Here is a 24,205-nt window from a genome sequence, read left to right as displayed (position 1 = left end):
CAGAGGGGGATGGCCCACTAGATCACCAGTCTTGAGGATGTTGGGGGGAGCTTGTTGTCAGGGATGTCCCTGACTCTGCAGCAGGAGGGAGTGAGCATCCCTCCTGCAGATCTTCCGTATGTGGGGTGGCATCAATGGGAGGGCAGCATTGGCAGGGGGGTCACTAGACCACCAGGCTTTTATTGGGTTCCATTTAAGAGGAATCAGGGCCATTCATGGTGGCAGGTCTGAGAGCTGCTTTATTTTCCTATCAGTGCTCAGGCAGTGATAAGAGAGAAAAGCTACAGCAGCTCAAACCCTGCTAGTAAATATTGGCCCTGATTTCTCATAAATGGAGGAGTATTCTTTTTTGAGAATCATCCAGAGGTCATTTTAGTATTAATGACCTCATTATACTACAGTTTTACTATTAATGACCTCATTGTACTGCATAGTACAATCAGAGGGTGTTAGAAAGCACAGAAAATACTACAGTGAGCTGTTTTAATAATTGGGCAGTAGAATATGTGCATTTAATGATGGTTTTGTGCCATCGTTAAATGTATGGTGACTTTAGAGAATCCAATTCTTATTCTCCTAAAGAATCCAATTCTTATTCTCCAAAGGATTGCACGGGGAAATGTAGTGTTGGGATCAGAACCCAAAAATAAATGCCTAGTCGCTGGTTGTGCCCAAGAGCAGTGTAAGAGAATCTTGGGGAGGTAAATTCGGAGTGAGTTCAGGTGGGTGTGATTTTCTCACTTGCTACTTTGTGTTGGAAAGGGGAGAGGCTTGAGCCAGCCATATCCCTAGCCCTGTTGTACAAGGGTGCTAGGTTAGAAAGAACGTGGGTTTAAATGTTCAGGGTGAGTTCATAAGTCCATTTGTATCCTCTTCACATGGTAACTCATTTCAATAAGTTTTGTACTGGTCTTATTTACCCAGGCTGTTCTAAGGGTGGAATTTCCTGACCTGTGGATTATCCTGGAGGAGAAGATACCAAGAAAGGACCACAGAAGCAAAGACATTTTCTCACTATGACTATTATAGGACCTCTAGTTGGTTACACCAGAGCTTCAGTGAGAGCTAGGGGAAGGGGGTGGACTCTGCCTAGAAGCTCCTGCACCCATTCCTGAAGGCACCAATTGCTAGACTTCATATGAGAGGTTGGGAACAGTATGGTGGACCAAGGACATTCGGACCGTAAAGCAAACAGTTGATGACACAAATCAAGGACTTTTGGACCAGAAAATAACCAGGTGGTGACAATATTGATCAAATTTCACTATTATTGGATGTGTTAAAAAAATATTTCTCCCTATTTGTTTTAAAGTATTACTATATAGCATCATTGAGCGCTCCCTAGTCTTTGTACTTTTTGAAAGACTAAAAAAATCGATTCACTTTTGTAGACTTCAATCATATCCCTCCACAGATGTGTCTTTTCCAAACTGAAGAGCCCTAACCTCTTCATTCTTTCCTCAAAGGAGAGGAGTTCCATCTTTTTTGAGAAATGGCAACCCTAACTGCACACGATACTCAAGGTGAGGTCACACTAAGGAGCAATACAGAGGTATTATAATAATTTTGATCTTGTTTACTATCTTATTCCCAATAATTCTTAGCATTCTGTTTGCTTTCTTGGCTGTACACTGAACAGAAGATTTAAGTGTATTGGCTACAATGACATCTACCGTATTTTTCCCTCTATAAGACACACTTCCCCCCCCCAAGTAGGTGAAAATAAAAGTGCGTCTTATGGAGTGAATATACCCCCCCAGTACCTTTAAATTCTGGTGGTCCAGCAGTGTATTGACAGGAGCTCGACTGTCCTTCCCTCGCTGGACGGCTGCCTCCTCATTATGTCATGACCAGCGGCGCACAAGACAGAAGCGAGCTTTTCTCGCTCCTGCCTAGCCCCACGCCGCTTCCTGAATGGCTGCTATCAATTCTTGCAAGTGGAAGGGGGAAGCAAAACTTTTGGAAACATTTGTTGTCCAGTGTTACAAGAAGGCTATGCATGCAGTTATCTAATATAGGGTGTGCCCTGATTAATGGCATTAATTAGGAGAGAGAGAGACACTCCTTCTGGAACAAGAAACTTCTGAGATACATCCTCTAAAACCTCTGTTTGGCCTACTTCTTGTTCCATGTATAGCTTTGCAGCTTTATTCCTTAGTTTCTGATCCATACACAGCTCTGCAGCCCTATCTTCATGACTCTTGAATCAATACTCAAGCTCTGGAACCAGGGCAGGATTAACCAATAGGCCAAGTAGGCACGTGCCTAGGGCCCGAAATGGTCAGGGGGGCTTGATGAAGGAGGGCATCAACATTGTTTTTTCCAAATAGCGATGAGCCCCTCCAGCATCAATCAGCAACGCCCCCCCCCCCCCGATCGACAACGTGGGCCCCACCCCGATCGGCAACGCGGCCCCCCCAATCGATGGAAAGTAAGACAAGCAAGCAACACAGGTAAGAAAGGCAATGGGAACTGTAATTGTGCAAGCGGTGCTACTTGCCCAAAGCTTCCTGCTGACGCAGCTTCCTGTTTCCGCCTGGGCGCATGGTGGGGTGGGGCGGGGCAGGGGGGCCCAGTGTACTTGTGTGCCTAGGGGCCTTTCACGAATTAATCCTGGCCTGTCTGGAACCTGTCTTCATGGTTACTGAATCATGGACAGCTCCACTTCCACACCTGAACACTTTCAATGTCAGTCTGTGGCAGAATAAATACCTATTATACCTGATGGTAACTCAACTTGAGCTTGGATTTGGAAAAAATGTGTACCGTATTTTCGCGGATATAACGCGCACCATTGTAAAACGCGCACAGGGGTATAGCGCGCAGAAATCACGATGATATGTACAAAAACTTTTCTATACCGCGCTCAGGCATATAACGCGCATGCTGCCCGACTCTCCTCTGGCCACCCCGACTCTCCTTTCGCTCTCCCCGACTCTCCTCTGGCCACCCCGACTCTCCTTTCGCCCTCCCCGACTCTCATCTGGTTGCCCCGACTCACCCTGACTTTCGGTGCACTGCCCCGACTCTCCTCTGGTTGCCCCGACTCACCCTGACTTTCGGTGCACTGCCCCGACTCTCCTCTGGTTGCCCCGACTCACCGTTCACCCGCCCTGACTTTCGGTGCACTGCCCCGCCTCTCCGTGCCTGTCCCCCTTGAAGTCCTGTCCCCCCTTGAAGGTCTGCCTGTCCCCCCTTGAAGGTCTGCCTGTCCCCCCTTGAAGTCCTGTCCCCCTTGAAGGTCTGCCTGTCCCCCTTGAAGATCTGCCTGTCCCCCCTTGAAGTCCTGTCCCCATCCTGAAAGCCTGATGCCCCCCCTCGATGTCCGATTCTTCTCCCCCCTCGGCAGGACCACTCGCACCCCCACCCCGAAGGACCGCCGACTCCCCGACAATATTGGGCCAGGAGGGAGCCCAAATCCTCCTGGCCACGGCGACCCCCTAACCCCACCCCGCACTACATTACGGGCAGGAGGGATCCCAGGCCCTCCTGCCCTCGACGCAAACCCCCCTCCCCCCCAGCCGACCCGCGACCCCCCTGGCCGACCCCCCCACCCCCCTTCCCCGTACCTTTGGAAGTTGGCCGGACAGACGGGAGCCAAACCCGCCTGTCCAGCAGGCAGCCAACGAAGGAATGAGGCCGGATTGGCCCATCCGTCCTAAAGCTCCGCCTACTGGTGGGGCCTAAGGCGCGTGGGCCAATCAGAATAGGCCCTGGAGCCTTAGGTCCCACCTGGGGGCGCGGCCTGAGACACATGGTCGGGTTTGGCCCATGTGCCTCAGGCCGCGCCCCCAGGTGGGACCTAAGGCTCCAGGGCCTATTCTGATTGGCCCACGCGCCTTAGGCCCCACCAGTAGGCGGAGCTTTAGGACGGATGGGCCAATCCGGCCTCATTCCTTCGTTGGCTGCCTGCCGGACAGGCGGGTTTGGCTCCCGTCTGTCCGGCCAACTTCCAAAGGTACGGGGAAGGGGGGCGGGGGGGTCGTGGGGGTCGGCCAGGGGGGTCGCGGGTCGGCTGGGGGGGGGGGGGGTTTGCGTCGAGGGCAGGAGGGCCTGGGATCCCTCCTGCCCGTAATGGAGTGCGGGGTGGGGTTAGGGGGTCGCCGTGGCCAGGAGGGTTTGGGCTCCCTCCTGGCCCGATATTGTTGGGGAGTCGGCGGTCCTTCGGGGTGAGGGTGCGAGTGGTCCTGCCGGGGGGGGGGATGTATCGGACGTCGGGGAGTCGGCCGGGCAAGAGGGCTTGGGCTCCCTCTTGCTCCGATCGTGGATGCGGGTGCGGGTGGGAGCGCGTGCGAGCGGTCGTTCGGGGTGGGGGTGCGAGCGGTCCTGCTGGGGGGGTGAATCGGGCATCGGGCGGGGTGGGAACTATGTTTAAAAACTTTTGTATACCGCGCTCAGGCATATAACGCGCGAGGGGTATGCGCGGTACGTAAAATCACGTATAACGCGCGCGTTATATCCGCGAAAATACGGTAATCAAACTGAAAATCCAAGTATTACTATCTTCTTTTTATCAATTATTTATATTGCTTCCTGTGTAATCTGACATTTCACCAGTTTTCCTCACTGTCTTGCCCTACTATTCATTAGCTTCAGGGTCATTCCAACCTTGCACTGTTCCCCTTCACTTAAATGGGTTTCTGCACCTAAAATACAAAAACATAATTTTATGAAATTACTACTACTACTTACCATTTTGATAACTACTCAAGCCTTCTTTAATCTCTTTTTCCAAATTTCTAATTTTTATAGTGATATTGAATTTTAAAATCTTCCATCTTCCAGTCATTTTGCAGTTCAGCTTATAAATACTAAGTGATATATCTACAGGAGAAAGGGAAAAGAGGGACAACAGGAGAAATGACTGTGGATTGGGAATGAGGATCAAGCATGGGGGTGTGGGTAGCCTAGTAGTTACAGCAGCAGGCTGAGCTCAAATCTCACTTCTCATACTGAACACTTCTTGTGACTCCTGGAAAGATAATTCCCCCTCCATTACCTTAGGTACAAAACTTATATATTTTGCTCTAGAAGGCAGGAAATAAAGCTCACTGTACTGAATATAACTTGTCTTGAATTCATATTTGGAAATACAAGTAATTCAATCTGAAATCCAAACTAACACACTACATGTTCTCTGGAACTTCTGTCCTTTTTCTCACCAGCTGTCTGACCTGGTGGGCTCATATACTATTTAATATACCTGGGGCAATGGGGGGATTAAGTGACATGTCCAGGGTCATAAGCAATAGAGGGGGTTTGAACCTACAACCTCAGGGTACTGAGGCTGTAGCTCTAACCACCGTGTCACACTCTTCCCTAAAACCATTATTGCAAATGAACAATTTTGTTAGAGAAAAAAAAGGGAAGAAGATTAGCGCAGCTGGTTTTGAAAAAGATTTGGACAAGTTTCTGGAGGAAAAGTTCATAGTCTGCTATAGAGATAGACATGGAAGTCACTGATTGCCCTGGATTGGAAGCATGGAATGTTGCTACTATTTGGGAATTTGTCAGGTACTTGTGACCTGGATTGGCCACTGTGAAGACAGGATAATGGGCTTAATAGACCATTGGTCTGACCCAGTAAAGCTATTTTTATGTTCTTATGAAAGTTGTTCACGTGCAAGGCAGAGGGCAGGGATATATATATATAGCGAGAGAGAGACTATCAGAAAAAGAGAAGCAGCACATGTGCTATGCAAATAAAGCAAATCAACCAAATACAGCTGCAAGATCACTCATCCTACTATGGTTCATAATAGCACTAATCTCTTCAATGTCAGTCATAACAATTAACCATTTCATACTGGCAGCAGAAGACAAAGCCTACTTAACCAACAAGCTAGTCAAAACATATTACAAGGACAGATCCTGAGGACATAATTATTCAACTGAACTGCATACTTAAACTTTTTTGTATTTAATTTGCATCACTAAAGTGTACAATTTGCTGTCAAAGAATGATTATACTTTTGTTTTAATATGACAAAGAAAGCTATATTTAACTACAAATACAGCTAGCCTTTTTCATATGATTTATGAATTATACAAACTTTTTGTTTTCAAACTTGTATATTTTATATACTCCAGTATGTATAAAAACACTGTCACATTAAAGATGGGTACATTACAGAAAGATTTGTAGACCGCATCTACTTCTACAGTTCAATGCAGTTTAACATCAAGAAGACTGGATTCATATTCATAATGCCCTTGTATCGCTCTATGGTATGGCCGCACCTCAAATACTGTGTGCAGTTCTGGTTGCCGTATCTCAAAAAAGATATAACGGAATTAGAAAAGGCACAGAGAAGGGCAACGAAAATGATAAAAGGGTTGGGTCAACTTCCCTATGAGGAGAGGCTAAAGCGGCTAGGGCTCTTCAGCTTGGAGAATGATGGATCAGGGGTAAAACGATAGAGGTCTATAAAATGCTGAGTGGTGTGGAAAGGGTAGATGTGAATCGCTTGTTTACTCTTTCTAAAAATACTAGGACTAGGGGACTTGAGATGAAGTTACTAAGTAGTAGATTTAAAACAAACTGGAGAAAATATTTTTTCACACAACGTGTAATTAAATTCTAGAATGCCGGAGAATGTGGTGAAATCAGTTATGCGGGATTTAAAAAAAGGTTTGGATTATTTCCTAAAAGAGAAGTCCATAGGCCATTAATGAGATGGCTTAGGGAAATCCACCGCTTATTCCTAGGATAAGCAGCATAGGATCTATTTTGCTATTTGGGATCTAGCTAGGTGCTTGGGACCTGGGTTGACAACTGTTGGGAACAGAATTTTGGGCTTTATGGACCTTCAGTCTGTCCCAGTATGGTAATTCTTATGTTCTTATATTCCAGGAATTCCAAATCTAATATACAAATCGTGCTCAAAAGAAAAAAAAATGCACAATTACAAATGAAAATATATTTGTGATGTATTTCTGAAATAAATAAGTCTGCATTGGTCTGCCTTTGTTTCACCTGAAGCACAACTGATATAATCCATTGATCCAGCACATTTTTATGATCCCTTGATGATGCCTAGAGTGAAATGGGACCCGTTGGGATCGTTTTTAAGATAAGTGCTATTTCTCCTGCTGAGATTTATTTACAAGTTTGCAAATTAAGGCCCCCTTTTACTGAACTCTATGAGCGTCGGGAGCAGCGTGGGGCATTCAGTGCGGCTCCCTGCGCTAAAAGCCGCTAGTGTGGTTTAGTAAAAGGGGGCCTAAAATTGAAATATATTTTTGAAATTACATTCACATTTAAAATACAGAGGATTGATGTTTGTCTGTGGTGGCAACATAAAAGTCTTGGCGCCATAAAAGCCTTGAGCACAACAGTGGTTTATACACCTGAGGTCTTTTTTCCTCTTAAAATTGTAAGAGTAGTTAGGGGATATAACAAACAAAGTCCATCCATTTGTATGGTTTGTTATTTACCCACAGCTAGCCATATTGCAAATGGCCAGTTAGAGCTCATATGTGGTAGCATTATCCAGTTAAGTGCTATGGACTATCAGCAGCTGGCCTGTTCAGCAGGGTTTAACTGCGCAGTAGCCTTAATCTATTTGCAGCTTTTGACACTGTAGATCACCACCTACTTATCGATATGCTGTCCTCGTTTGGGTTTCAGGGTTCAGTTATCTCTTGCTTTTCCTCCTATCTTTCTCACCGTACATTTAGCTTAAGCTCTGGAGGATCCTCCTCTGCCGCCATTCCACTATTGGTTGGCATGCCTCAGGGCTCTTTCCTGGGTCCTCTCCTTTTCTCCAGCTACACTTCTTCCCTCAATGCCCTAATCTCCTCCTACGGTTTCCAATACCACCTCTAAGCTGATGACTTGCAAATCTACCTCTCTATGCCTGAAATTTCTAAGGGTATCTAGGCCTGATTATCAGTCTGCCTGTCTGCCATTGACACCTGGATGTCTCACCGTCATCTAAAATTAAACATGGCCTAGATTGAACACCTTATCTTTCCTCCTAAACCTGCCTCTTCCATAAGAACATAAGAAGTTGCCTCCACTGGGTCAGACCAGAGGTCCATCCTGCCCAGCGGTCCGCTCCCGCGGCGGCCCATCAGGTCCGCAACCTGTGGTTACTGACCACTTCTATAACCTGCCTCAAGTTCTATCTGTACCCCTCTATCCCCTTATCCTCCAGGAACCTATCCAAACCTTCCTTGAACCCCTGTACAGAGTTCTGGCTTATCACCTCCTCCGGAAGCTTGTTCCATGTGTCCACCACCCTCTGGGTAAAAAAGAACTTCCTAGCATTTGTTCTAAACCTGTCCCCTTTCAATTTCTCTGAGTGACCCCTAGTGCTTGTGGCTCCCCTCAGTTTGAAGAATCTGTTCTTATTCACCTTCTCTATGCCCTTTAGGATTTTGAAGGTTTCTATCATGTCCCCTCTAAGTCTCCTCTTCTCCAGAGAGAACAGCCCCAGCATTTTTAACCTGTCAGCGTATGAGAAATTTTCCATACCTTTTATCAGTTTAGTCGCCCTCCTCTGCATTCCCTCGAGTACCGCCATATCCTTTTTGAGGTACGGCGACCAGTATTGAACACAGTACTCCAGGTGCGGGCGCACCATTGCGCGATACAGCGGCATGATGACTTCCTTCGTCCTGGTTGTGATACCCTTTTTGATGATGCCCAGCATTCTGTTTGCTTTCTTTGAGGCTGTCGCACACTGCGCCGATGGTTTCGGTGATGTGTCAACCATCACCCCCAGATCCCTTTCAAGGTTACTCACCCCTAGCCGTGTTCCTCCCATTTTGTAGCTGAACATCGGGTTCTTTTTTCCTACATGCATGACTTTGCATTTCTCTACGTTAAAACTCATTTGCCACTTTTTTGCCCAGTCTACCAGTCTCGTTAGGTCCCTTTGCAGGTTTTCACAGTCTTCCGTGTTCCTAACCCTGCTGCAGAGTTTGGTGTCATCAGCAAATTTGATAACCTCACATTTTGTCCCGGTCTCCAGATCGTCAATAAATATATTAAACAATAGAGGTCCCAGCACCGACCCCTGTGGAACTCCGCTCGTGACCCATTGCCAGTCTGAGTATTGGCCCTTTACTCCAACCCTCTGTTTCCTGCCTGCCAACCAGTGTTTGATCCATCGGTAGATATCCCCTTGCACCCCGTGGTTCCACAGCTTTTTTAGTAGCCGTTCGTGAGGTACCTTGTCGAAGGCTTTTTGGAAGTCAAGGTAAATGATGTCTATGGATTCCCCCTTATCCATCTGGCTGTTTATTCCCCCATTCTCTATCTCAGTGGATAACATTCTAATCCACCCTGTCTTATCAGCTCGAAACCTGAGTCATCTTTGACTTGTCTCTTTCCTTCTCTTCACATATCCAACAGACTGCCAAAACTTGTTTCTTTCCCTACAACATTGCTAAAATCCAACCTCTCCTTTCTGAGCACACTGCCAAAACCCTCATCTGCGCTCTCATCACCTCTAGTATTGATTAATTCAATGTGCTTCTCACAGGTCTTCTGCTAAGCCATCTCTCTCCCCTTCAACCTGTTCAGAATTCTGTTGCGCATTTCGTATTCTACCAGAGTCACTATGCTCATGTTACCCCTCTCTTCAAATTGCTTCACTGGCTCCCTATCCTTCTCCGCATACAGTTCAAACTCCTTTTACTAATCTACAAGTGTATTCATTCTTCAGCTCCTCAGTATATCTCCTCCCTTATCTCTCCCTATACTCCGCCCCGGAAGTTCCATTCATCAGGTGAGTCTCTCTTGTCATTGTCCTTCTTCTCTATTGCCATCTCCCAACTCTATCCCTTCTGATTTCTTGCACCTTTGGAACATCCTGACTAACTCAGTATGTCGGGCCCCATCTCTCATGGTGTTCAAATTCAGGTTAAAAGCCCACTTTTTTGAAACAACATTAATGCCCTACCCAACTTTTAAAGCACCCATATCTATTACTGTTTCTACTACTTATCACTTATATAGCGCTGAAAGGCATACGCAGCACTGTACATCTTGACATTTATAGACGGTCCCTGCTCAGAAGAGCTTACAATCTTAGTTGGAAAGACAGACAAGATAAACAGAGTTGGGGATGCAGAATCCAAGGTGAGAGGAGTTAGGAGTCGAAAGCACTCAAAGAGGTAGGCTTTTAACTAGGCCTTGAACATTGCCAGAGATGGAGCCGCTGGGCCTTGAACACTGCTAGAGATGAAGCCCGCCGTAGGGATTCGGGCAGCTTGTTCCAAGCATATGGCGCAGCAAGGTAGAAGGGATGGAGTCTGGATTTGGCAGTTGAAGAGAAGGGCACAAATAGGAAGGACTTACCAGCTTAGTAGAGCTCATGGGGTGGGGAGGGGGGAACACAGGGGGAGATAAGTGAAGAGAGATAGTGAGGGGCAGCTGAGTGAGTGCATTTGTAGGTCAGTAAGAGGAGTTTGAATTGTATTTGGAAACAGATGGGATGCCAATGAAGTGACTTTAGGAGAGGGATAACGTGAGTAAAGTGGCTCTTCTGGAATATGAGTTGTGCAGCTGAATTCAGGATGGATTGGAGAGAACTTGAGGAAGGAGGAGAGCCAGGAGTCAAAGTCGGTGAGGAAGGAAGAGTGGGACGTATTGGGGGGTCGGTAGATGACTACTACTTGGAGAGGTAGGAGAGCAAAAAGACGGATAGAATGGATTTCAAAGGAAGAAGAGCATTGAGATGGTGTTGGGAAAAGGAGTTGAAATCTGCAAGAGGCTGAGAGTAGTAGCCCCATGCCTCCTTCTTGGCCAACCAGATGATGAGGCATGTGGGAGATAAAGTAGTCTCCATGACATATGGCAGCAGCTGAGGTACAGTCATCAGGGCAGATCCAAGTCTCTATTAGTGCGAGAAAGTAGAGAGATCGAGAGATGAAGAAGTCATGTATGTAGGCAAACTTGTTGGAAACAGAGCGGGCATTCCATAAGGCACAAGAGAAGGGCAGGAAGGAGGGGGGAGGAGAGAAATAGAAAAGTTTGGTAGTATTGCGGGTTGGCCCATAGGAGTATGGTGGACCATATGAGTAGGGTAGGAGTTGGTTGCGAGGATCAGGATTGGGGTTGATGTCCCCAGCGGAAAGCAAGAGAAGGAGGAGGAAGGCGGGTGAGGGTAGGGGAGGTGAGGGGGCAACTGCTGCTGTGAGGTAGGTGAAGTGCACGCAGGGAGAGAGGAGATGACCGAATGAGAGGGATAAAGTGTAGGATCTTTAGAGCAGAGAAAAAGGTAGAGAATAAGAAGAAGGGAGAAGCAGTGGGTTTAAAGAATGAAGGGTAAAGAAATTAAAGAATGAAGGGTAAAGTGTTAAGGTATTCAGTGACTTGGGGAGAAGGGAAAGATTGGGGATGGTTAATATCATCAGGAAGGGAAGTAAGGGAGTCATAACAGTGGAAGGAGGAAGGGAAACTGGGATGAAGCTTGGTTGTGGACCAGTCTAGAAAGCAGAGGGATACAAGCGAAGGTAGAATATCAGTGTTGTAAAGAGGAAGTGAAGATGAGATGAGGGGGTAAAAATTAAAAAAAAAAAAAAAAAATTTCTGTTTGCGCCTTTGTGCAGTTTCTTTTAAATCACCTTCAAGGAGTGGAGGAAGGGAGGCAGTTGAGAGCAAGTAATGGGGGAGGGGGTTCTCAATTTGAGCCAGTAGGGGTGCCTCAGCAAAAAATAAAACTTTTAAAACCTGGAGGCAGACACATTTGCATTAGGTATAAGCTACAGAAGTTAAAATGTAAAGTTTACATTAACAGACAAAGATGATTAACTGTTATATACAATATCAGAAGGAAATTATGCTTACATACAAGACATTAGAGATGGAAGTGAGTCACCCACCCCACCAGACTCAGATATACTTCTCTGATGGATCCTTTTGTACCTCTGGATACAGTAATGGTGCTAAGTACACTGCTGGCTACAGACTTAGGTGATAATAGTCCCACCATGGTAAACATGGCATTCTTTCTAGCATACTGCAGAAGTTTGACATGTCTGTCTGTCTGTTGCTTACAGTACTTGGTCCTCCCCAGTTGATAATGTTTCAGGTTTATTACAAATTTGATACACTACCCAAGACTTATCTTTCTAAGAATTTAAAAAGAAATGGGGAGATAAAGGAACAACAATTCCATTAACAAGATGGGAAAGAAAGAGAAAAAGAGTTGGAGATATACAGAACTGGGATCACTTAATAATCAAGGGTGCCATTCAGTTTGAAAAAACATTTGCACCTATGGAGAGTCTATCCAAACTGTGATCCCAAATATGAGTTTTGTGACCCAATTTTGGGTCTTGACCTGCAATTTAGGAAGCTCTGCCATATGCTCAAAGCGAAGCTGAATTCAGGCTCTTGTTTGAGATGTTTCTCCTATAATCTGCTGCTATGCTGATCCTACTAGCAGTAAGAGCCTCCTGGGGAGTTCTTGTATGGGTAAAGACTCTGTGTTGTCTGGCATATCTTTCTTGTTATGTGAACAAGTTGCCTTTTTTAATGATTCATGTTCAAATTTCCACATCAAACGTTTGAATAAGTATATTTATTAACATAAAATACCCCCTCCCGACTTCTGTCACATGTGATGATAGTGTACATACACTACTAGTTATAAAAGAAGCAAAGCACTGCAATTCATATTCAAAGCATTAGACAAGATCATCGGTAGTATCACTTGATCTTTTCTTTCCACAACATGCAATATCATAGGAAAGCAATTTCAGACAAGGGATGTGCCATTTCGGTATTTTTTAAGTCATTCAGCAGCCCAAAATTCAGATGCTTTAATCCTGAAAAACTAGCCCTGTTATCAATTTCAAAATATTTTATTTTTATTTAGGGGTCCTTTTATTAAGGTGTGCTAACCGATTTATTAAGGTGTGCTAAATGCTAAGGCATCCATTATATTCTATGGGTGCCTTAGCATTTAGTGTGCTCTAAATTGGTTAGCATTCTCCCAAGCTTGCTCAGAATGGTTTATATGAGCTTATTCAGGTGGTCAAGCATTTTTCTCTGTCTGTCCTGGTGAGCTAACAATCTATGTAATGTAGCTGGGGCAATGGGGGGATTAGATGATTTGCCCAGGGTCACAAGGGTCAGTGTGGGTTTGAATTCACAAGCTCAGGGTGCTGAGGCTGTAGCTTTAACTATACCACACTTTCCCCCTTTTTAGAATTCATTAAGTGGTATTCCTGACTAAAATCTTATATCTTAGAGTTTCCACAGATAAGCTTCTTCATGAGCCAGATTTATGTACATTGATTGTTATTTCTTTTTGTATATTTAAATTTACTCATATCTTTTTAAGAAATTTATTCTTTGAATGGAAATCTAGAGTGAACAATTAAAACGATGTGGAAAGAATGGATGTGAAAACAATGATACTCGAGCTCTGATGCAGACTGCACCAAACATGCATGTCAGCTGTGGGTTAGAATTTTAAGCAAAGAAAAGTTCCAAATAAAAAGAAATTTCTAAAAAGATAACCCCCTCCTTTATAAAGCCGTGCTAGCATTTTTAGCGCTGGCCAAGAATTCTTATTGCCGCAGCGGGCACTAAAAATGCTATTGCGGCTTTGTAAAGGAGGGCCTAAGTGAATTTAAATATACAAAAATAAATAACAATCCATATGCATAAATCTGGTTCATGAAGAAGCTTTGCAGTGGACACTCTAAGACATAAGATTTTAAGTCAAGAGCACCGCTTCTAAAGCCTAAAAAGGGAAAATAAGATATTTTGAAATTGACAATAGGGCTCGGAGGAAGGAAAGGTGAGTAGGGGAGTCTCTCAAGGATCAGTGCTGGGGCCGATCCTGTTCAATATGTTTGTGAACAACATTGCTGAAGAGTTAGAAGGAAAGGTTTGCTTTTTTGCGGATGATACCAAGATTTATAACAGAGTAGACACCAAGGAAGAAGTGGAAAACATGAAAAAAGGATCTGTTAGAGCAGGGGTAGGGAACTCCGGTCCTCGAGAACCGCATTCCAGTCGGGTTTTCAGGATTTCCCCAATGAATATGCATTGAAAGCAGTGCATGCAAATAGATCTCATGCATATTCATTGGGGAAATCCTGAAAACTCGACTGGAATACGGCTCTCGAGGACCGAAGTTCCCTACCCCTGTGTTAGAGGACTGGTTTAATATCTGGCAACTCAAATTCAATGCAAAGAAGTGCAGAGTAATGCATTTGGGGATTAGAAATTGGAAGGATCCGTATGTCCTGGGAGGTGAGAGACTGATATGCACAGATGGGGAGAGGGACCTTGGGGTGATAGTGTCTGAAGATCTAAAGGCAAAGAAACTGTGTGACAAGGCGATGGCTGTTGCCAGAAGGATGCTAGGCTGTATAGAGAGAGGCGTGACCAGTAGAAGAAAGAAGGTAACCACTAAATAATTTTCCTTTTGTCTCGATATTGTATGTATAAATTATTTAACTCAAATGATTTAATCTCTGTATAAGAATGTTCCAATATTTTTTTTTAATATTTTTATTATTTTTTATTTAAGTTATTTTAATATGATATATTGTATGTTTGTGTAATATGTTAGTATACTACTAAATTTCACAGTTATTAAATCTTTTCCATTTATGTTTAATCCTTATCATAGATAAATATCTAAAATTATTACGGTGATGTGCTCAGACCTGTAACCCAATAAATAGTGAAGCCACTACCATGAGTTTAACAAGGGGACCATCATTGCAACCACCTGTCCCCGACCCTCCCTAAATGATCTTATTGCTGTTCAGATACTCTGCTTGTACTTATCTGAATGGAGAGGGTTCAGCTGATCTTCTTTATCTTTGTTAAATCTCACTGGTGACTGTGTTCTACCCAATACAGTGAAGTTTAAAATTCAAAATTCAATGCTGATTGTATTTGTCCTCATTTACTCCCGTCCCCCCGACTCGAGTTTCGTTTGCTTCGTCGGGGAGGGACACTAGAAATCAAAATCAAATCAAAATATTCATTATTACTACTTTTCTTAAAAATCTTACAAATTGTGTAATGTGATCCAAACTACATCTCTTCATAATTCTCTTTATATTCTTAACTAGTAACTATATCTTATTGTGTTACCTCATACCGGCTCGCTGAGAACAGAGTCATTCAAAGTCTTCAGGTCATCTGAATAACTCTACTCCGCCTATTTGCTTATATACGAAGCTGAACAGGAAGGGGTTGATCTAGTTGCATCCCCGGATGTAAACCCCGCCAGGGAGATTCGGTATTATACTATATGGCTAACCACTCAATATCCACGTTCAAACCCTGTGGGAGTAGGGTCTGCCAGTTATATATAAACCGCTGTTCTTTCTGGATTAGGAATTTTGAAATATCTCCTTCAGTGTTGTGAATTTGTATTAACACTGTATATTTAAGATCTTCCAGTGCATGTGATTTTTCCATCCAATGAGATACCAGGGGGGCGGAGACTCGATTTTTTCTTATGTTACTCAGGTGTTCTATGATTCGCGTTTTGATCATACGGATCGTTTGTCCTATATAGAATTTTTTGCAAGGACATTGTATGCAGTAAATGACTTTTTTCGATTCACAGTCTGTTCCCGTATTTAATCTAAAGCGCTGTCCTTCCTTCCCCGGAATCTCTATGTGATCGGTATCCAGTATATAACTGCAGACCCTACATTTCCCACAGGGTTTATGAGGAAGCATGTTCCTGGCATTGTAATGGTTTGGATTATGTTTTAACTGTTCTCCTATATTTTTAGCTCTGGAAAACGCAAATTTAGGTTGGTTATATAAAGATGGATAATACTGTAATATTTTCCAATGCTTCAATATAATGCGTTTTATGGCATTGCTTTTGTTAGTATACGGCATGACACAAATTATATTTTGTTCTTCTTTCTTCTTTTGCTTATCTTGCATTAACCAAGTTCGGTGACAGTTTTTTGCCCTTTTCCATGCTTTCTTAACGGATTTCGGAGGATACCCTCTATTTATAAATTTGCTATACATTTCATTCGCCTCTTTCTGAAAATCAGTTTCCTCTGAGCAGATTCTCCGTAAACGGAGAAACTGCCCAGTAGGTATGCTGTTTCTTAATGCCCGTGGGTGAAAACTCTGATACTGTAATAAGGTATTTCTATCCGATAGCTTTTTGTGTAGAGTGGTGGATATGTATTGATCTTGTTTAATAATCTTTATATCTAAAAATGTAACTTGATTTCTATTTGTTGTATGAGTGAAAGTTATATTCTCATCTTTTTGATTAAGTTCTTCTAAAAATATATTTAAATTTTCTTCTCCACCACTCCACACAAAAAAGATATCGTCTATGAATCGCTTCCAGCACACAACGTGCTGGAAGTGTGGTGATGTGTAAACATGTTTTTCCTCGAACTGAGTCATATAGAGGCAAGCTAATGTTGGGGCCACTGTGGCCCCCATTGCTACCCCCTTTGTTTGAAGAAAAATATCATTTTCAAACTTGAAATAATTATTGTATATGACTAATTCTGCTAGTTTTATCAACAAAGATGTTTTCTGATCTGTTAATTTGAGTTTCAATAATTGTGTCTTAACTAAATTTGACTCTGGTGAGACCTTATTTAGAATATTGTATAAAGTTCTGGAGACTACATCTTCAAAAATATATAAAAAGGATGGAGTCGGTTTAGAGGAAGGCTACTAAAATGGTGCAAGGTTTTCATCATAGGCTTATGGGGACGGACTTAAAGATCTCAATATGTATACTTTGGAGGAAAGGCGGGAAAGGGGTGATGACAGAGATGTTTAAATACCTATGTGGCGTAAATGTGCATGAGTCGAGACTCTTTCATTTGAAAGGAAGTTTTGGAATGAGAGGGCATAGGATGAAGTTAAGAGGTGATAGGCTCAGGAGTAATCTAAGGAAATACTCTATATACTCGAATATAAGCCGAGATTTTTGGACTATAAAATGGACCAAAAATGGGGGTCTTGATTTATATTTGGGTCATCGCGTACCTGCCCCCCCCAATCCTGGACCTATTGCAGGCCTCCACAGGGCCTGTCGCAAGACCTGGTGGTTCGGGCTGGGACCTGAGGGATCCCTCCATCTTCCGTCCCGGTCAAATCTAAAATCCCCCATCTCCTCTACGCACCCGACTCCTTGGCGGCCTCATGGTGGACGGGACAGGAGGAATCCCTTCTGCCTCCTGTGCCTGCCGAAATTGACATCCACACCTCCCTCCCACCTCCCCCATGTACCCTTTGGTCCCTAGTAGACAGCCCATGCACAAATCAGGAGCAACCTTCCTGCCCTCCTGCTCCATTTGAGGCCACTGGCTGATTGGCTGCTGCGAGCGACCCAAAAGATACATGGGGAAGGTGGGAGGAAGGTGTGGTTGTCAATTTTGGCAGGCACAGGAGGTAGAATGGATTCCTCCAGTTCTGTTCACCGTGAGGCCACTGTGGAGTCAGGGGTGTACGGGGGAGATGGGGGGGAGGGGGCATGCAGGGTTTATTTGGATTCAGATGGGATGGGAGATAGTGGATCCCTCATATCCCGGCTCATCACTGGACCACTGGGTCCCTCAGCAGGCCTGGTGGAGGCCTGCAAGGTATCAGGAGGGAGGAAGATGGTACAGGACAGTGAGGGAGGGAGGGGGGACAGGTGCAAAGACTGGCAGGGAGTAAGGGGGAGGGGGCTGAGTTCAGAGCCTGGCAGAGAAGGAAAGTGGCTGGATGTAGAGCCTGTTTGGGAGGGGGGCTGGGTGCAGAGCCTGGCAGGGCAGGGCAGTTGAATATTAAGTCCCAGTCAACCATCTTTCCTCCTGTTTGATGGAAAAATAGGGGTCTTGACATATTCAGATCAATTTATATTCAAGTTCTAAATGGTACTTATTTACAGAAAGGGTGGTAGATGTGTGGAACAGTCTCCCAGAGGAAGTGGTGAACACAGAGACTGTCTGAATTCAAGATGGTGTGGGATAGGCACATGTGATCTCTTAGAGAGAGAAAGAGATAATGGTTACTGCGGATGGGCAGACTGGATGGGCCATTTGGGCTTTATCTGACATCATGTTTGTATGTTTCTTTTCCGCTCCTCTTTCCCTTCCACCCCCATTCTTTCTATTGCAACACATTCACACCTTACACAAAGCCTATCTTAACTCCATTTTCCCCAAAATCTCCTACCTCCCCCCAGTAACAACCCCAATCATCTGAATTAAATTAACCATTTCTACTCCCAGCATTATAGTAAAAAGAGGTCTTCACCTATAAATCTGTTCCTTCATTTTGCAGAAGACACAGATTAACATGTCTTCATTTCCTCCTCCTACCCCCTACAAAAAATTTATTTTAACCTTTTTTAGCTTTGTAAACCGGCCAGGTGCACGTCGATGGAACATAACAGAGAAAAAACAAATATCACCAGGTAGAAATCTTTCTCATTTTGAAGGAACACTGGATTGTTCAAAAGATTGTCATTTTAGTCTTTTATTCTTATCAGGAACTCGCTGCCACCGTGGGGTAAACAAAGACACTGCAGATTGAGAAGCACATGTAGGCTCTGATTCTTTCCAGAGTCCCGCTTGTCTCAATTATACTTGATCGTCTGCCAGATTTTTTTTACTCAGTATGCCACTAATCATAAAGGCAAGACAAAAGGGAAAGAGCCATTTGTACTTTATCTGCTCTCTTTATAATATTGTTATAATTAGAGAATGGCACGGGGACCAATTTTTCCCCGTCCCTGCAGGAACTCAATTTCTCCGTCCCGTTCCCATGAGTTTTGTTGCTGTCCCTGTCCCATTCCTGTAAGCTCTGCCTTAACTGCACAAGCCTCAAACACTTAAGATTTTAAAGTGTTTGAGGCTTGTGCAGATTAGGACAGAGCTTGCAGGAATGGGGCAGGGGCAGGAAAAGAACTCGCTGAGATGGGTTGGGAAAAATGAGTTCCTGCGGGGATAGGGAAAAATTTGTCCCCATGTCATTCTCTAGCTGTAACGTCCTGAAACTCTTGTCTCTTCTGTAGAGAGGTCTTGATAAAGCTCAACTTTTCTGTTGTTATATATGAGTTGTTTATTCTGTCGAGCAAATGAAATCACACGTTCTTTAACAGTGAAGAATTGGAAGCAGACCACAATGTCAATCTCATTCGATTGTTCCGTGGCTGCCCCAAAGCCTGTTTTTTTTTGGGTTTTTTTTTAATGGGACTGGCCTTATAGTGACCTTTTTAAAAACATCAACATGACAGTAATTTTCATGACTATTAGTATGAGCATGCCACAGCTATTATTTTGGGCTCAGTTTGCAGTAGAATGAGGAGTCAACCATAGTCAGCAGGATTCTCTTTATAATCTATGCTTACTGCTGTTTTGAAAGGATATGAAACTTGTAGAAACACTGTCCTCAGGCCTGTAAAAAAAATAAACTTAAACCTAAAGCCTTATAACCAGCAGTCTAGGCAGAAGAAATTTAGATCTCTAGATGTGCAAATTAAATCCTGCTGGGCAACCTTACCTAGAGCTAAAAGGAGTTCATCATGGACTATCTCTAGCCAGTCCTGCTTTTTGCCTCAAGTGGGCACTTCTGCTCTGAATCCAGTGTCTCTGGGGTCTTCTTTGATCCACACCACTTTTATTCTTTTAGTGAAATACTGCACTGATTCTATAAGCAGTGATTTGCCCTGAATAAGAAACACAAGGATCACCTGCTTAGACCTTATAAGCCCCCTCATAGTCTCGCACCTTTCTGTACTTTAATTCTCACTGACTGCATGCAGACATTACTACACTTCCTTAAAATGGTATTCTGATTGGCCCAGGCGCCTCAGGCCCCACATGTGGGCGGGGTTTGAGCTGCCTGGGCCAATCCGGCCCCATTCCTGGGATGGCTGGCCTGCCGGACGGGCGGACTTGGCACCCGTCCGTCCGGTCAATGATTTCAAGGTATGGGGGGTGGGATTGGGGGGGTCATGGGGTCAGCGGGGAGGGGGGTTGTGGGTCAGCGGGGGGGGGACGATCGGGGGTTCAGGAGGGGCCGGTCTTGGGGGGGTTGCATCGAGGGCAGGAGGGCCTGGGATCCCTCCTGCCTGTATTTTAGTGGGAGTTAGGGGGTGTTGCCGGGCCAGGAGTGCTTGGCCTCCCTCCTGGCCCCATCGGACTCGGGGAGGGGTTGGGGATCGCGGGGCAAGAGGGATTGGGCTCCCTCTTGCCCCTAACATAATTGGGGGTTCGGGGGTGCTGCGGGGCAGGAGGGCTTGGGCTCCCTCTTGCCCCGATGTCATCGTGGGGTTGCGGTTCCCGAATCGTTGTTGGGGGGGGGGTGGATTCTGTAACTGTTGTTGTTTTTGACAAGACACCGGTTGCAGAATCCAGCTTTTAGGCGAAGGACTGGCTCCTCCTTCGCCTAAAAGCCCTTGTTTTGGACATTTGGGGCTTAGGCTTTTTTTAGGTTGATTATATGGTATAAGTTTAGCTGTAGTGGTGGTCTGTGCATTTAAACAGCTGAACATAGAGGCAGGCCATTCTAAAAAACAAACAAACTCCTTTTGGACGTTATTTTTGATAATGGACATTTTCCCTGCTTCTACTTTCAACGTTTAAGGCCTTAGGCCAAAAGGGGACTTAGACGTTTTTTTTTATTATGCTCCTCCACGGATTTTTCATTTACTGTAATTGTATCTTCCAATGTCTTTTGAATCATTATACCTAAGTATTTTATTCCCTTTTCTTTCCAAAGGAATGGAAATAGATCAAACATACCTTTTACACAATGTACATTCAATGGAAGAACCTGAGATTTACTCCAATGTATCTTATAACCCCAAAATTTACCAAAACGATCAATTAATTCCAGTAAATGCAGGATGGTTGATTCAGGATTTTTCAAATGAAGCAATATATTATCTGCATAAGCCGAAACTTTATAATCTCGACCTGCAAATGGAATTCCCTGTATCTCCTTTGCCTGCTGAATCGCCAACAAGGGTCCAAAACAATGTCAAAAAGCAAAAGAGAAATGGGACATCCTTGTCTAACTCCCCTCTTCAGACAAAAATGCTCCAAGAATGAATTATTAATATATAATCTATCTGAGGGGGGACTATACAAGGTTTGAATCATTTGAATAAATCTGGAACCTATCTCAAACCAATCCATTGCTTGGTTCATAAAAGTCCATTCTACTCGATCAAAGGCCTTCTCTGCATCCAAGGAAACAGAGAAGGCTGGATCGTCTATTGTTTTTGCTAAATTTAGCATATGAAGTGCCAATATAGTATTATATGCAGAATGTCTTCGAGCAACAAAACCTGTTTGGTGCATTCTAATAACATGAGGGAGAGCCTTAGCTAATCTCAGAGCCAATAGTTTAGCCAAAATTTTTCCATCCACATTAATTAAAGAAATAGGCCTATAGTTTGAAACCAACATGGGATCTCTGTTTTTGGCAAAACAATTGTTAAAGCTTCTGCTATAGTACCTGATATCTGACCATTCGTCAGTTGTGATTGATACAATTGAATAAGATGAGGTAACAGTATACTTTGAAAGGATTTGAAAAACTCCAGAGTATATCCATCACCACCCAGAGCGGATCCTGTTCTAAGAGACTTCAATGCTGACTGGAGTTCTGAAAAAGATATAGGCGCCTCAAGATTTTCTTTTACCTGCTCTGAAATTTTGAGCCCACGAATTGAATTCAAAAAGTTTCTACCTTCATTCTCTTTATTTGAATATAGCTCAGAAGAGTATAAAGCTTTATAATAATTCAAAAATTGGTTTAAAACATCAGTTAAATGGGTATAAATCTTGCCTTTTCACCTTTAATGGCCACAATCTTTTCTCTTCTCTTTTTAGCTTTAAACTAGTTAGCCAACACACTTCCCGCTTTATTCGACTTTCCATAATACACCGCTTGCTGGCAAAACAAATCTTTCCTAGCCAACTGTGAGGAAATCTCATTATATTTATATTTAGTCTTCAATAGGGCAGTTAAAAATCCTGGATTCCATTTTAAAGCCAATTTTGATTCTAGATCAGAAATAATTTTTTCCAAATTAGAAAACTCTATTCTAAGTAATTTACCTAACATGCGCCGAATAAGATATAATCTGCCCTCTTAAGGTTGCCTTAAAAGCATCCCATATAATTTCCAAAGGAATTTCCTCTGAGGCATTGAGTTGAAAAAACTCTTTCACTTTTATTTGAATTTCCTCTAGAAAGTTTGAGTCTGCAAGCAGCGTATTATTAAACCTCCAAACAGGTCTCTGGGAATCCTCTTTAGTGAACTGATATTCAATCCAAATTCCTGCATGATCTGTCAACATGATAGGATCTATGTTAGCTTTTGTGACCTGTTGAATTAAATGATCTGAAACAAAAAAAATAATCAGTTCTTGAAAATGATTTATGAACTAGGGAACAAAATGTAAATTTCCAAGCATTAAAATTAAAAATCTATCAAATATCTTTTAAACCGCAATTGTTCATGAGATTATCAAGACCTAAAGATTTCAACTGTCTACTTGGTTGTTTATCCATAATTGGATCAATTACAGCATTGATGTGTCCAGCTATGATTAAATTAGGTGTAGCGAGTGAAATAATTACTTGTTTGAGTTTCTTAAAGAATTTGTATTTGATTTGTATTTGGTGCATAAATATGGAAAAGTGTCAGGGTATCATTTCCTGAAGTCATATTAACACAGAGCCATCTACCCATTGGATCAGCCCGAAAGTTATCAAACTTAGCAGATATCGTCTTATTAATCAGTATTGCCATACCTGCTTTTTTCCAAATCGCTATAGCAAAAAAACAATGTTTTATCCAGCCTTCTTCTAGCTTAGCCAATTCTACTGCTGACAAATGGGTTTCTTGTATAAAAATATGTCAGCTTGTTGTTTTTTTCAAAAAGGTAAGTATCTTTTTCTTTGTTGTTTTTTCAAAAAGGTAAGTAGTGTTTTCTTCTTGATGGGATGATTGAGTCCATTAACATTCAATGAATAAAATTTCAAACCCATTTTGTTAGAATAAAAAAATTAAACTTTCAATATTCCAGTTAATACCTTTCAGATTGAATAATAATTCCACACACATCCAGGACCACATATATTTAAACTCCCGCAACCCTCCCCTATCCACCCCTTGAAAATAACATGAAAACTTGAGTGCACACATGAAGACCCGCAATCTGTTTCTTCCCCCAAGCACTAAAAATTCCTCCCTAAAGTAACATATATCTAATATCTTACAATATCACAACTCATATTAAAAAACTATCCATGTTGTGATAATATGATAGTAATAATATGCAAAAGAACATAAATAGCTAGAGCTTTAGACCCAATCTTTAAATACATCTAATTGAACTGGTTGAATCTATTCAAGGAAATATGTCGATTGATAAGGGCAAATTAGAAGAATAAGCAATAGCAATTAATATGACAATGTCCCTAAATTAATTAACTTCCAAGTTTAATATATTAAGTATTAAAGAATTAATTATATAAATCACATCTATTTAATAAATAGAAAACATTGCCCTAAGTTAATACCAACTCTTAATGAATAAGTTATCGATCCAGTTTGCCAGAACAATGATAAAAAATCAATAAGAAAAATGAACTGAAATAAAGAAAATAATTGATATTAATGATAACGTGTTCTATTACCTAACAAAGAAAATAAATATGGAATTAAATAATTAATAGATAATACAATCATATTTAAAGAACCACCCAATACAGGAATAGTTTTAAAACAACAATGAAATTAGTATACTGAGTTAATGACCCAAGTAGCCTGAACCAATCCTTGGCAGAAGTACTCAAGTGCTCTGTTTGTCATTTCCTTAAAACATTCACACTTCGTCAGTTTGTTATAGACACATCTTCAAAAAGCATACCAATCTTCAGTTTAGAAAGCACTCTCTACAGCTGGGCAGCCAAGATTCCCTGCACTTTGGATCCTGAAGAGAAACAACACCGATGCATTGAGCACAAGTTATAGAAGGTAAACAAAGCAAACCTCCTGTCCAGCAGCAGGAAAGCCTGAAAGCAGATCATATTGTAGTACATCCTGGGAGAATAAACGAAGGAGAAGGGGACAATACTGCCACACTCTCCTGAAAATATTGAGCAGTAAGTCAGAGATCTCTCTTGGAGCATCATTGCATGTTCAGGCTGCCAAACAGACCATTTCTCATGAGAATTTTGTCAAGGTAGTTGGGAATAAGGCAAAGCATACATTATA

General features: G+C 42.9%; 1 protein-coding gene across 13 annotated transcripts in view; it reads right to left on the bottom strand.

Annotated features, from left to right (window-relative positions):
• Window positions 1–24,205, bottom strand: part of KLHL29 (kelch like family member 29) — a 775,329-nt gene that overhangs the window by 212,922 nt on the left and 538,202 nt on the right. For 12 of the 13 annotated variants that reach the window (XM_033937815.1, XM_033937828.1, XM_033937822.1 and 9 more), the window contains one exon: window positions 4,693–4,824. The exons of the other annotated variant lie outside the window; for it this stretch is intronic. In XM_033937815.1, coding sequence (XP_033793706.1) covers window positions 4,693–4,824 — 132 coding nt within the window. The remainder of the gene's footprint in view (window positions 1–4,692; window positions 4,825–24,205) is intronic. 13 annotated transcript variants of the gene reach the window in all.

This window comes from Geotrypetes seraphini, chromosome 3 (genome assembly GCF_902459505.1).
Source record: "Geotrypetes seraphini chromosome 3, aGeoSer1.1, whole genome shotgun sequence".
In the NCBI taxonomy this organism is placed as follows: Eukaryota; Metazoa; Chordata; class Amphibia; order Gymnophiona; family Dermophiidae; genus Geotrypetes; species Geotrypetes seraphini.
Note: the sequence above shows the minus strand (reverse complement) of the source record. Positions and strands in the feature narration are given on the sequence as shown.